The following is a 14,679-nucleotide window of genomic DNA, read 5'->3' on the forward strand; positions in this document are numbered from 1 at the left end:
CTTTGTTTTGAGTGCAGTTGTTGCAGTTAAAGTCAAAGTCAAAATAAAATGTATTATCAAAGTACATATGTCACCAAATACAACCTTGAAATTAATTTTCTTGCAGACAACTACAGGAAACTAAAGGAATACTATAGAATTTACAAAACTACTACACACAAACGAATCTGACAAATAACCAAAGTGCGAAGACAACTTCTGAACGTTTGACGGTTCTGGGCCTTTACTCACTGGAATTCAGAAGAAAGAGGGCTGACCTCATTGAAACATAGCAAATGTTGAAAGGCCTCAATAGAGTGGATGTGGAGAGGATGTTTCCTGTGGTGAGGGAGTCTAAGACCAGACGACAGCCTCAGAATAGAGGGACGTCCTTTTAGAATGGAGATGAAGAGGTATTTCTTTAGCCGGAGAGTGGTGAATCTGTGAAATTCATGGAGGGGGCTCTGGAGGCCAAATGTTTTAGGTATATTTAAGGCAGAGGTTGATAGATTCTTGATTAGTCAGGCATGTGGGGAGAAGGCAGGAGACTGGGGCTGATCAGCCATGATGAAATGGCAGAGCAGACTCGATGGGCTGAATGGCCTAATTCTGCTCCTGTATTATATGGGCTTAGACAAAGGTAATACATACCTCCAAATTCAGAAAAAGAAATGAGAAAGAAAGTGATCTTATTGAACCCACGTTCATTTAAAATATAAACGTTATAAATAACCTGACTGATCATCTTTCCCCCTTCCCACTCTGATGTATGCAGGCTCCAGCATTGTCACCCAATCATTTAAATCATAGGCTGGCCTGTGTCAACTGAGGACAATCATAAAGATGCAGCTTTCACACCTTGGGTTGGCATCAAGAGGTCAACCATTGACCATTTTACAGGGAAGTCCAGGGAATCAAGTCCCCAGAGAAGACAGAATTAAAAACAAAGACATGGGAATGAAACAACCCCGATTTCCAGTGAATTCCAATAGATGCTCATTGCCTGCTCACTGCAGACGTGCCTCAAACTTGACGTGAAGCTGTAGTTATGGCAGCCTACGACACATTAGCCCGCCCACCTATGCCACATCAAATGGCTGGAAGCAAAAGAAGAGAAAAAAAAATCAGCCACCATCCTGCAGTTTCAATGTCATTCACATGAACCCGAAATAAAAACACTCCACTCCACAACAAGATGATGATCAGATAACGCTAATGAAAGGTTGGCAACTCAAAATTTTCTCAGCAACACACAGCAAAGGGCCAAGAACCTCCCTCTTTCCATAAGATACTCAGTTGCCACTTTGTAGGAGTGGAGCGGTGTGGTCTTCTGCTGCTGCAGCTCATCCACTTCAAGGCTCGATGTGTTGTGCATCTAGGGATGCTCTTCCGCACACCGCTGTTGTAATGCATTATTATTTTGAATTACTGTCAGGGTGAACCAGCCTGGCCATTCTCCTCTCACCTTTCTCATTAAGAATGTGTTTTTGGCCACGGAACTACCGCTCACTGGATATTTTTTTGTTTCTCGCACTATCCTCCGTAAACTCTGGAGACTGCTGTGCATGAAAATCCCAGGAGATCAGCAGTTTCTGAAATACTCAACCACCCACTCCATGGTTAAAGTCACCAGTCTCATTTCATCCCCATTCTGATGTCTGGTCTAAACAAAAAAAAAACAACCTCTTGATCAAAATCTGCAAACTTTTATACATTGAGTTGCTCCCACATGATTGGCTGATGATACATTTGGATTAACGAGTATGTGTACCCAATAAAATGGCCACTGAGTGTTGAGAGAAGAAGCTGCTCGCCATATCAAGCAATTTAAATGCAAGCCACTGATTTTAGATCAACAGTAAAACAAACATCAAAAACAAAATCCACGTGCAAGGTTCAGCATTCACACTGGGAGGCAAATGAAATGCATTCACCACACGTTTGGAATTCACTGGTTCAGAACTTTATTAAATTAGAACTTGCAGTTCGGCAGCACTCTCAAACGCAGATCTGCCAATGAGGCAAAGCAGGAGGTTTTGGCAAGGCTGAAGGTAGCTTTAGGAAAATCTTCCCAGTGGAGAGGCAGAGAAATTTAGCCTGCAAAAGCTGGCGGTGGTCAAGGAAAGGGGGTTGCCAAATGCACAGATGAACACAGGTTGAAGGCTTGCACTACATCACTGAACTCTGGAAGAGATATTGGTGGGGGGGGGGGGGGGAGAGAGAGAGAATGGCTGGGACGGTGTAAAAACTGTGCATGTTGACAGTGTAAAGATGCACTGCTCCTAATGTAGGATCAGCGTACAGGATATGTCTATTCACAGTGTCAAAGTGAAATTACACTTCCTACTGAAGTTGCCCAGTGGAAGAAAGTTGGCAATCCTGACAGATAAACATTTAATCCTTATCGATAGACGTAATATAAACTTTAGCAGTTTCATGGTCAGTAAAGGTCAACTAACTGGATTGTGAGTGGTTATTAATGCACATGATCAGGCACTGAATTATTTTCCTAGTCGTATTGTACAATACCAGTCCATGGATGGCAGTACGAGAAGAGTGCAGGACCCTGAATATACAATCATTGAAGCTTTCCAGCCTGTGGGTTTGAGGAAAGTTCTCCACTGGTCATCAAGTTCACTAAATCTGAAACTTTAACTCTGTTTCTCCTTCCACTGATGCCGCCCGATCTGCTGAGCGCTTCTGGCAATTTCTGCTTTTAAACCAGATCTGAGCCTCTGTACTTTTTTGGCTTCTCTGTTACTGAAGACAAAACCGGTCAGGCACAAAAAGACTCAGACAACTGCAGAGAGGAAGGGCAAAAAAGAATAGAGAACTTTCTGAGTCAACAGAGACAGCGATGGTTTGTCCTGGATGTTATCGTCAACAAATCTAAAAGGCCACTCCTTTTCTTTGAAACCTTTATTTACCTGGCCACACATTGGCTAATGGAACTCCCTCGCTTTCAGGGAAATCATGGGAGGCGATCTTATGGAACACAAGAGAGCAAGCCCTGCCCTAGAGGTACCCTCATTTTTCAAGATTATTTATTATCATCCTTCAACTCGTGTGTAAAGGAGAATAAAATGATTGTTACTCTAGATCTAATGCAGTATAAAAAACACAATAAGCATAAAGAACACAATATATAAAGCAATCATATAGCATGTAAACGTGCAATTAACTGCTGTACACATAGACTAACTGTACGCAGATGAAGTGATGTTGGGTAATGTGGTGGACTGGTTTAATGGGTGAAGGTATTGATGGTTTGAGGGAAGTAACTATTTGAACCTAGTGGTCCTGGTGTGGATGCGCCCTAGCCCCTTCCCTGAAGGGAGTGGGTCAAACAGTCCACAAGCAGCGTGGGTAGGATCCTTCATAATATGGCGGGCCTTTTCTCCGGCACCTTGCTTTACATTCGTCTTTGGCACCCTTGTAACGTCAGAAACATGGCTGCCAGTTTGTGAGCAGCAGGCTCCTACAAAGAACGATAATAAGTAAAGAAAGCTGCTTTTTTTTTTGGAGGAGGGTATTGGCGAGAGTAGTGGGTTGAACTCACTTGCTCCACTTCCGAACAGTGAGACGATGGAATGTTTTACATGCAGCCAAGAAAAGCACTTAATACGCTTGTACTACGAGGCTTAATACCTCATGTGATGGGCCGTACCTCTGGGGAGGCAGCACCTCTTCAGAACTTCCCCGTAGCACAAGCCTAGCGCCTTCTACACTTCCTACATCACGGTGGCCAACCGCAATGACTCAGTGGCCAGTAGAGAGTTCCAGCACATCTTGAACTCGCTGGAAGTCACCATGACCATGCAAGGTCCCAGTCCGTGATCACACTTTGGAGATTTAGCCATTGGTGCTGGAGACCCATCATCTTCGAAAAGGCCACAAACCAGCACCTTAACACAGGAGGTACTGCAGATGCTGGAAACCTTGGGCAGTGCACACAAACTGCTGGAGGAATGTAGCTAATCAGGCAGCATCTACAGAAGGGAATAAATATGGATTTTTTTTTTCTCTCCCGTAGATGTACGGGAATAAACTTCCGTCTACAAGTGCAACTTCTGTAGATGCCTGACCTGCCAAGTTCCTCCAGCCGCTGGGTGTCATCTGAAGGAGAAAGGAGGCAGGTCGAGAGAACAAATTCAAAATCCCCAAGAAACCACAAGCAAGCGAAGGTTTGTTTATGACAAGGAGCAGACAGCACAGGAAGAGGACATTACCCAAATAAGTGGAAACTTTCCTCATTTCCATCCAATGAAGTCATGGCAATAACGGGATTTCAACGTGATTGGAGGGATAAATGGTTAATGGAATGCACACTAGCGAGAAAGAATGTGAAAATTCACAAAACACTCCAACCTTGGAGAAGGTCAGCAATTTCCTTTTGGCCAGGCTTTTGTTAAAACAGCAAACAAACATTAGGTTTGTGGAATTTCCCCTTACAGGCAGCAAGGGAACGAGAGAAAGAAGGAAAAGGCTCAAGTTTCGATCTTGTGCCAGGCCCATTCCCTCATTACAACAACATAGAGCACTCAGCACTACAAGGAAATGCAATATGGGGCACTTTCTTATAGTGGCTTGTCACGATACAGCTGACTCAGTAACAGCCAGAACACACATCAATCACTGTCATCTTTTAATTGTTTCATGGCCTTATCAAGTGGGCAAGCATTATAAAGAGTGCTGCAGCATCTGTTCAATGTTTTGTTTTAAAAAAACCACTCTTTTCTCTCCCTGCAAGATGCATTTTGGGATAGGGCCTTGGATCTAAGGGTGGGTGTGCTGGCACAGGAGACGGTCCAAAGGCGGTTTACACGAGTGCTCCCAGAAATGAAAGGCCCAACGTACAATGAGTGTTTGATGGCTCTGGGCCTGCGTGGATGGGTGAAAAAACCTCATTGAATCCTACCGATACTTGAAGGTTTTAAAGGCGTGGGTGTGGTGAGGATCCCCCATGAGAGGGAGAGTCTAGGATATGAACTTTAAAGCTTCCCTTTAAAATTGAGGTGAGGAGGAATTTCTTCAGCCGGAGGGTGGCAAGCCTATGAAATGTGTTGCCACAGGGGCCTGTGGACATTGGATGCACTGAAGACAGAAATTGATTAATTGTTGATTGGTAAAAGGGTTAAGAGTTATGAGGAGAAGGTGGGTGAATGGGGGTTAAAAATATTCAAAATTTAATAGCAGAGTAGACTGAATGGGCCAAACGGCCTAACTCTGCTGCTATATCTTATGGTCCCTGGTTTTGTATCTGACCCAGAGCCATGCAGCAACTGAGCAGAGACCTGGGGCTGACCTGAGGCTTAGATTCTCATCTCCACAGGGAAACGTAGAGACCCACTCTCTCCCAGGTCTTTAAACTTGAACTTGTCTACATGCATGCCTGCTAGCAGGAGGACCATGGGAGGTTGGGGCCAGTCAAATAGAAGGTGCCGAGCAAGCTCACCGCCTGTGCCTGGGTCACCGGCGCGAGAGGGACAGACAATTCAGCAAAGACCAGGGGCTTGCGCCGGCTCTCTGGGGAGCTGTGCAACAGAAGGTGACACCACCCCTCACGTTTCACAACGGCACGGCGCAGGGACAAGCGAGGAGCTGACCCTGCAAATGTACAAGTGTCACCACAAGCATTTCCAATGGCTCCCATGATGAGAGCTATTTGTTAAAGAGACTTGAGAGGCACTTCATAAATCAAGCCATGCTGTGTGCTTTACAACCCATTTAAAAGCTTAAAAAAAACCCCCCATACAACATTTTTATTCAAAGATCAAGGATGGGAAGGCTGCCAGAGGAGTTATTGGAAGTATTGGAGACAGCTGCACACTTTACACAAACCAGATCCATCTCCCCCATGGACTATTGCTCACGCACACGCAGACCGTCTAAGATTACAGGTGAACTCTGAGCAGCCAATGAGCTCTGCAGTCAGCAGGCATTTTGGTTGCAGCCGCCGTTTTTGGGAGGGATTGAGTTGAGGGTGTGGGGAACAAGCGGCCTGTTTTCTCTCAGCTTGCGCCACCTTACCTACTGAAGGCACTGGGTCCTGGAGTTGGGGGAGAGCAGTGTGGGAGGGAGGAGTGGAGAAGATATCGCAATGTGCCATGGATGGGCACTGGGCTCATGTCAGGATGTATAACCCTTCCAAATACACCAGCTACTGACTGATGCTCGCAATCCGAGATCACACACAAAGAAAGGCCTGTATTTTGGAGGAGCATTCACACAGGCCAGACTGAACATCCCCCTTTACGGTTAGGGAGATTGTCAAGCTTGACAGCCCACCCCCATCCCTTCCCACCTCAATGTAGGAATAGGACTCCAGCAAACCAGAACCAGAAGGGGGAATTTGAAACAGACATTAGGCCCATTGTTGGTGAAAGGTCAGGGACCTGCATTTCAATTTTTCTTTTCACAACTTCACTATGTCTCAAAGAACTTCACAGCCAATTAAGCACTTTGTGTGTAGTCACTGCTGTGACGTAGGAAACGTGGCAGACAGTTTGTGCGCAAGAAAATTCCAAATACAGGAATGTTTTCGCGACCAGATAATCTGTTTATAGATGCTCATTGAGGTATGAATATTGGCCAGGACACTGGGGAGAACTTGCCCGATCTTCGAAATAATGCCACAGCAATCTTTTGTATCTAACATAGAGAGCAGATGTTTCCAGTTAGCAGCCCATCTGAAAGATATCTGAAGAGACAACAACTTCTGCAGATGCAGGAGAAAGCAACCCTCAGTTGTCTCAACCAATCATCATCTTAAGTCAGTTCCTTAGGATCAGCAGCAACTTACTTCCAACCCAACAGAGGTGACTGGAATGTGTCAGTGCATTAATTCCTTTACAGCATAGCCTATCAAACTTAGGCAACAATCCTTCCAGACGACCATCTTAAGCAACCAATTTACCCAAGAAAATTAGGCACAATTTAACCCGAAGTTATTTAAATTGTATTGTGATGGAAAATGTCATTAATGGAACTCCTGAAGCTTCCATTAATGAGACCACACAAGACACAAATCTCAAACCCAGGCCTACCTTCATAGATGTTAATGATGTGTGGGTGATTGAGCGATGACATTATCTCAATTTCCCTGCGGATGTGAACCAGGTCCTGTTCATCCTTGATCTTGTCTTTGCGGATTGACTTAATGGCCACCTGCAGGAATAAGAAACAGACTCCTTTAAAACCAACTGAGTAACAATGAACTTCTGCTATTTCAAAACCATGGCTAGATCCTTCCTTGGATTTGAAGTACATTTATTAGCAAAACGCCAAATACTACCCTGAGGTTGATTTTCTGCACCTCTGGTAAAGGGGCCATCCTGGGTTAGCTGACTTCCTTTAGTCACTCAGACACTCAGCTCTTATCCGTGGTTCCAAGTAGCTGTTTGCATGCTGCAGGGGTCACACCCTGGCACTCTGCTTTGACAGAGTGGTCAAACCAGATGAGGGTAAACAGGGGCCCTGTCCTAGCATGCAAAATCAGCCCTGGCAGACTGAGTGGATAGGATCAACAGTGCGATCCCACAGCCACGAGGGCAATTCTGCAGTGCTTTGTGGGGAGCGAAGGGTATGACAAGGCACAGTCGTAGTCATGGTCACACTGGGAGACCCAAGGGAGACCCCAGTTCTGGCAATTCCTCATACCACTGGACCCCGGACTTCCAAGGTCAAGAGAGTGGAACTGCACCAAGTGCTTTTCCACTTTAAAAACTTTTCTGCACAGGTTTCTCTGTTGCCTTCAGATATGATGGAAAACCAATCATACATCAGCTATCTAAGCTCCAGGACAAGCTCATTAAACTCCTCCTCTTCTTTTGTCAAATTTACCAAAACTTATTGACAGGCTTTTTACTGCATCTCAGTACATTATGTGGTAATAAACCAAACAGCTCTTCTTCTTGAAGTCACACCTACTCCTTGAGCAGGATACTAATCTTCTGCAAACATTGGGGAGTGCCCTTGATAACAAGAGCTCTCAGTCGGTTGCAAGCGATCAGGGTCTTCACTTCCGCCAACTGCAGTCCACTGTGCATCTTCAGAAATGGATGCAGCCACAAGACCAGAGGTGGTAATGGCGGAGGTGTGGCTCGGGCTCAGTAGAATCTGGACATCTGTAATAGTGTTATGCTAGCCACTATACCACTGTTTAAGCGAAGTGAACAGCTATTGGGCAATTTAAAATTTATTAGTACAGTTTACTGTTGGCAGGGTAGCTGTAACATCTGAAATTAAAACAAAAAGTGCTGGAACTGCTCAACAGGTTGGACAGCATCTGCAGAAAGCAAAACAGTTAACATTTCAGGTCAAAGTCCCTAAGCCAACAACTCAATTGTGAAGGCAGCACAAGAAGTGAATCAAGGTATAGGAATCTGAGAAATAAGACAACCAGTTCCTGGAGTGGGAATATAAACACTGACCTTGACTGTCAACAGAACCAGCCCTCACCGGAGGAGCTTTACTTGCCCTCCCTGTGACAGGTGCTCTGTGACTCAATTCCAGTACTGTAGCTTTTACTGAGTACTTCTTGTTAAAGATCACTCCTACTACAGAAAGGCTGCTTGTTGTTTACCAAGCTGTATTTCTGAGTCCGTGCGCATTGCCGAGTCTCCACATTCGTTCTCAGCAGCAGAAAAGCAGGGTAGATATGGGATTCAGACTCCCAAAGTAGTTCCAGTATCTGGGCCAAGTCAAAGCTAAACCTACCATCATGTACAGACACAAGGACACCTATACATAGGTGCAACCAAAAAGAAACTTACTTGCTGCTACATTACAGGAACACAACATCACGACAACAAAAAAAGCATACACACAATTTTTACCAAACACAATCAGAACAAAAAAAAGGTCAATTTTAGTGCAAAGTGATCAAAACAGCATGTTGATGCTAAACTGCAATGATTAGGGTTTGGCCAGTTGGTTCAAGAACTGAATGGTTGAAGGGAAGTAGCTGCTCTTGAACCCGTTGGTGTGGGACTTCCCGCTTCTGTACCTCATGTCTGATGGTAGTTGTGAGAAGGTGGCAGAGCCTGGGTGGTGGGGATCTTTGACGACAGACTTTGCTTTCCTGAGGCAATGCCTCCTGCGGATACTGCTAATGGTAGGTAGCAACATGCCTGTGATCTGTTGGGCCTAGTATACTACTCTCTGTAGCTTACGTTCCTGTGCAATCGAGTTGCCATACCAGACCAAGATTAGTCTTCCCTTCTGCCATCAGATCTCATAAACAAGACCTATTCTGCTCTTTACACACTAATTTCCTTTTTCCTCAAAAATATGCTCTCATTGTAACTTATGCTAATTTTTGTGATTGCATTGTACTGCTGCTGCAAAAACAAATTTCACAATGTATGTCAGTGATAATGAGCCCAATTCTGGTTCAACCAGTCAGGATGCCAAGTACCAATAAATTAAGAAAATGACAGTAACACTACTGTTCAGGCAACAGAGAAGGACAGAGTCACTTCAGGCTTCATCAGAACTCAGAAGATCGTCCACATGAAAAGTTTAATCAATTTCTCTCTCCGCAGATATTGTTGCACCTGCTAATATTTGACTTCCAGTGTCCAGCATCTGAATCTCTTTTGTATTTTCTAATCTCCCCAATTGTGAAGCAGCGCACCGCAGAGCTTCAAGGGGACATTATCAAATGGAATTTGATACTCCCACCATTGGGCAGGTGATCAAAGGCATGGCTGGGGGGGGGGGGTGGGGGGTGAAATCTGGCGTGGGAGTGCTCTGGTCAGAAAGATTCAGCTGGGAATTTCAGAGCCGAGGCTCAGCAGCTGAAGTCACAGCAACACATGGTGGAGCAATAAAAATCAGAGATGACTCAGGAGATAGAAACGCAGAGGTCGGGGCACTGGATGAAGATACAGAGATAATTAATAAGTGCTGGTTAAGTAAGAGAACACAGAAAAAGAATTTTTAAAAAAGTACAATTTATTGATGTCCAGGAAGAACAGATAGGGAGAAGAGCAGTGAAATTGATAGGCAGACTGTGAAGGGGTCTATACAATTGGCAAGAAAAAATGATGATCTACTCAAAACTGAAGGCCGGGTAAACAGATCACAACCGCTCTAACCTGTAGTTATGACCTCTCTGCTGAGGCCAAGTGTTTTAAGTGGGGAGTCATTATATATCCTAGGGATATTTTCCACAATCAGCAAATTAATTTTGGTGCTTCATTTCTCGACCTTTTAAGAAGTCAACTAAGTGGGGCTTGTTTTGACAGGGCACCGGGCCCATTTCTTTTCCAACCTTTCGACTTGGGGTCAAGCTAGATAACAGCCAGGAGGTAAGGAATTCCTAGGGAGTGCTGCAGTGTCAAGAGGAACTGTCTCTATTTAGCTCTATTTGCTATAAGTATATCGAAACCTACAGTGAAATGTACTATTTGCATCAACGATGAACACAGTCTGAGGACATGCTGGGGGCAGCCAGCAATAACCCCTAGGCTTCTGGCGCCAACTTAGCGTGCCCACAACTTACTAGCATATACACCTTTGCTATGCCGGAGCACCCAGAGGAAACCCCTGCAGTCATGGGGGAGAACATACAAACTCCTTACAGACAGCAGCAAAAATTGAACCCCCCAGTCACTAGCGCCAGAGAGTGCTGTGTTAACAGCTGCACTACCGCAGTCAATAATTACACTTCAATCCACATTGCATGAAGAGATTTTCAAAAATGGAGTATGTGGGAGCTTGCTATACGCAAAGTAATTGTTTCGTATTCTCTACATCTGCAAAATCAATAGCTACTTAAACGAACACAAGGGGCCTCTGGACACATTGGGCCTTTCCAGACTGGGAGCTTTAGAATGCTGACGTTCCTGATAGAGACCGATGTGAAAAATGTTAGAATGCAGGGCTCTTTCATACACTGGCACACTTCACAAATCCCAGGACACTGAACCCAGGGGAATCTCTTGTCCCTCAGCTTCAGAATTTAGAAGTTTAAAAAAAAATCGGGTTCTGTACATTTGACCCAAACTGACAGCCCATCAGGCTATCTCTGGCAAAGCCATCTCTGCATCTGTCTGAGGTCACAGGCTATTATGCAAAACTTTTTTATTGGAGCTTATCAGGGTGGAAACTTAGGGCGGGAATTCCCGCAGAACAAACAGGTCTCCTGGGAAAGGACCAGGGACTGCAGTGATCCTGAAACCACACACTAAACAAAACCTAATTCAACACCATTGATCCTGGTCACCTTGACAACAGAGGGAGGAAGGCATCTGGAATGGCGATTAGAGTTTGGCACAAATCCGTGACGCCCTTTTACATGAAGCCAGTCAGCTGGGTTGCTTTCGCTTGAAGAGATTCAATGTAAATAGACACAGGTCTGTCAGTCGGCCTACGTTCAGCCAAATGACTGACATGTGACTTTTTCCACCAAGAGTCCGTCTCCGGTGGTGACAGAACAGCTTGCATTTTCCACCTTTGTATTCCTAGAATATAAAAACAAGGCTTCATAAGGCATTGGTTAGACCGCACGAGGAATACTGTGAGCAGTTTTGGGCCCCTTATCTAAGAAAGGATGTGTTAGTGTTGGAGATGGTCTAGAGGTGGTTCACGAGAATGATCCTGGGAATAAAAGGGTTAAAGTATGAGGAAAATTTTGTGGCTCTGGGAGTATATTCATTGAGTTTAGAAGAATAAGGGGGAATGGATCTCCTGAAACCTGTTGAACATTGTAAAGCCTAGATAGAGTGGTGTAGAGGTGGAGATTATGTTTCCTACAGTAGGATCAGAGGGCTCAGCCTCAGAATAGAAGGAAGTCCCTTTAGAACAAAGATGAGAAGGAATTTCCTTAGCCAGAGGGTAGTGAATTGGTGGAATTCATTGCCACAGGCAGTTGTGGAGGCCAAGTCACTGGGTATATTTAGTTGGAGGTTCATAGGTTCTTGATTAGTAAAGGAGTTCAAGGTTATGAGGAAAAGACAGAAGAATGGGGATGAAAGGGATAATATAATCAGTCATGTTGGAATGGGAGAGTAGACGCGATAGGCTGAATAGCCTAATTCTGCTCCTATGTCTTATGGTCTTCATTCCTCAGCACTTCACAGATGTAGTTATTAAACAAAGCCTTGCCATACATTGGGCAAGATGACCAAAAATCCAGAGGAAGAGGTAGGTTTCAAGGACCCTCTGCAAGGAAGGCAGGTAGAGCTGCAAGGTTTTGAGAAAGAAATGCCAGAGGTTAAATCCTAGGTTGGTACGTTCATGGCAAGCTATGGTGGAGTGACCAACACCAGAAGTACATCAGAACTGAAGGACAGCAAGGATGGAGGGAGTGATGAAGGTAGCAAAGGGAATAGGAAACTGGAGATTTGAGACAGTTGATAAAATCTGACCAAGGGTCCCGGCCTTAAACATTGACTGTTTATTCCTTTTAATAGATGCCACCTGACCTGCTGAGTTCCTACAGCATTGTGTGTGCGTGTTGCTCTGGATTTCCGGCATCTGCAGAACCTCTTGTGTTTCTGATAAAAATTATAGATTAGATTACACCAGGGTGCGATGAATTTCCTTGTTCACGTGAAGCTCACAGAGTAAACATGGCTGCAATCAGTATAGCAAGTCCGGAGCAGCGCGAGTTAGTGAATATGGGGGCAGTGGGTGAAAACTGGTCAGAGGAACCTGCCAAGTATCACACAGCAGGACTCGCTGACAGATTAAGACCGAGTACAGACGAATGTGCAAAAGCATAATGATAATTTAAAAAGGAACGGTGAAAGTTGGAAATACCAGGCATTGGTGAAGATGAAGTTTGATATTACTTTGCCCTTTTCCTTACAGGCCAAATTATCCCAGCAGCATCAATCAGGTTTACGATCACAGACAGTTCGTGAAGTTTGTTGTTTTGTGGCAACAGTACAGCAAAATACTACAGTAAAATGTATTATAAATTGCAATAAAAAATAGTGGATTTCAGTTAATTGGGACACATCAGGACCAGTACATTCTGGCCCAATTAAATGGCTTCCCTATATTTCACGGAAATCGTTGAAAATAGATATTATAAAAAAGACAAACGTCATTTAACGAAGTAACAAATAATGCATTTAAATAAAATACAGAACAAATTAGAACACTACCAATGCTATTACAGTACTATAACACTGTATTAGTTCCTGATAGTTATTGACAGAGGAATTCATCCAGTACACACTGCTTGTTCTTTTGATTGACTGTAAATGAACAAAATCACGGAGACTCCTAGTGCAGATAATGGACTGCCTTTGACCAATACATCCTCCAAATATTCATTTTCATTGTAACTTGCAAAATGACCTTCAAATTCTTCACAGACATTAACTTGCTGAAATAGCAGAATTATTTCATTTTACACTCCTGGCCGTTTCCGGTATCTCCATGCCTGAATGGTTGAAATTACAGTCAGCAAAACTGTTCTGAATTATCTTACCACTTATTTCTCGCCAACTATTGGTGACAAAAATCACTGCTCTCTGAACACACACAACTGATACTATGTAAAAACGATTCCCTCTAAGCATGGAGTAGGATCTAATGATCACAAAAGTACACGTGACTGACACTAGTTAGAAAGTGTTCTGCACATTTCCTGTTCCAATTAAGTAGCATAGCACCCCAAATAAGTGAAGGGAATTTCACTATTTTCTGGATTTTTTTTTAAAAAAAGAGTTGCCCAAATAAGCAACACAATTAACACTGGCCCAATTAACAATTGGAATCCACTTTATATATATAAGAAAAAAATTAAATAGAGAACAAAAACAGAGAGGTAGTGTTCATGGGTTCATAGTCCAATCAGAAATTTGATGTAAGAGGGAAAAAAAACCTGTTCCTGAAATGTTGAGTGTGTCTTCAGGCTCACATACCTCCTCTATAATGGTAGTAAGGAGAAGAGGGCATGCCCTGGGTTTTAATTCTAAATCCTCTATAGTGTGAAGTGAAGTGGAGATTCTTAGCCAATGTCACTTAACCTAGTTTTGACTGATAAAGTGTGAATCAAAGGAGGCATGGTCACTTCAAGAGCTGGAACTGGAATCTGGACATTCCTCCCCTACCTACAGCCTTCAATCTTGAATGGCCCTGCCTTAAATCTTTTATCCTGGATCATCCAACCAGCCTGACAGCATGCCGCTGATCCAGCACCAGACAGTTTAACAACCAAGAAGCAGCTGATATAACAGACTGATCTCCTGATTTCGAGGGACAAGCTTGAATTCAGCCACAACAACTGGGAACTTAAAAAAAACTTGTGTTTTTTAATGTACCTAAATTTAAATACATTTTAATAAGCTTGTTTAAATTATGTTTTTTTTAATGCTGCATTGGATTGAGAGTTACAATCATTTTGTTCTCCTTTACACTTGTATACTGAAGAATGACAATAAACAATCTTGAAATTCAAGTCTTCAAACAGTATTTACTACTAGGATCGGTGACCATGGAACATTTGGGTTGTTATAATATCCCAACAGCTTGACTTGGTGACCCTTTGGGGATGGAAATACAGCAACTTCCAGGACTATTCATGATACCCCACTCGTTTTGGCAAAGCAGAATTATCAATTTTTTAACAATTCATTTACGGGATGTGGGCATCACCAGCTATAGCAGCATTTATTGCCCAACCCTAGTTGCCCTTGAGTAGGTGGTGATGAGCTGCCTTCTTGAACTGCTTCAGTCTGA

At 43.7% G+C, this 14,679-nt stretch overlaps 1 protein-coding gene across 1 annotated transcript in view; it reads right to left on the reverse strand.

Moving 5' to 3' along the window:
- nuak2 (NUAK family, SNF1-like kinase, 2) overlaps window positions 1–14,679 on the reverse strand; it is a 43,463-nt gene that overhangs the window by 14,522 nt on the left and 14,262 nt on the right. Inside the window, exons 2-3 of the mRNA XM_059949823.1 lie at window positions 7,026–7,146; window positions 1,072–1,076 (exon numbers count right to left, since the gene is read on the reverse strand). Of these exons, the coding sequence (XP_059805806.1) occupies window positions 1,072–1,076; window positions 7,026–7,146 (126 nt within the window). The remainder of the gene's footprint in view (window positions 1–1,071; window positions 1,077–7,025; window positions 7,147–14,679) is intronic.

Source organism: Hypanus sabinus, chromosome 25 (assembly GCF_030144855.1).
Source record: "Hypanus sabinus isolate sHypSab1 chromosome 25, sHypSab1.hap1, whole genome shotgun sequence".
NCBI lineage: Eukaryota > Metazoa > Chordata > Chondrichthyes > Myliobatiformes > Dasyatidae > Hypanus > Hypanus sabinus.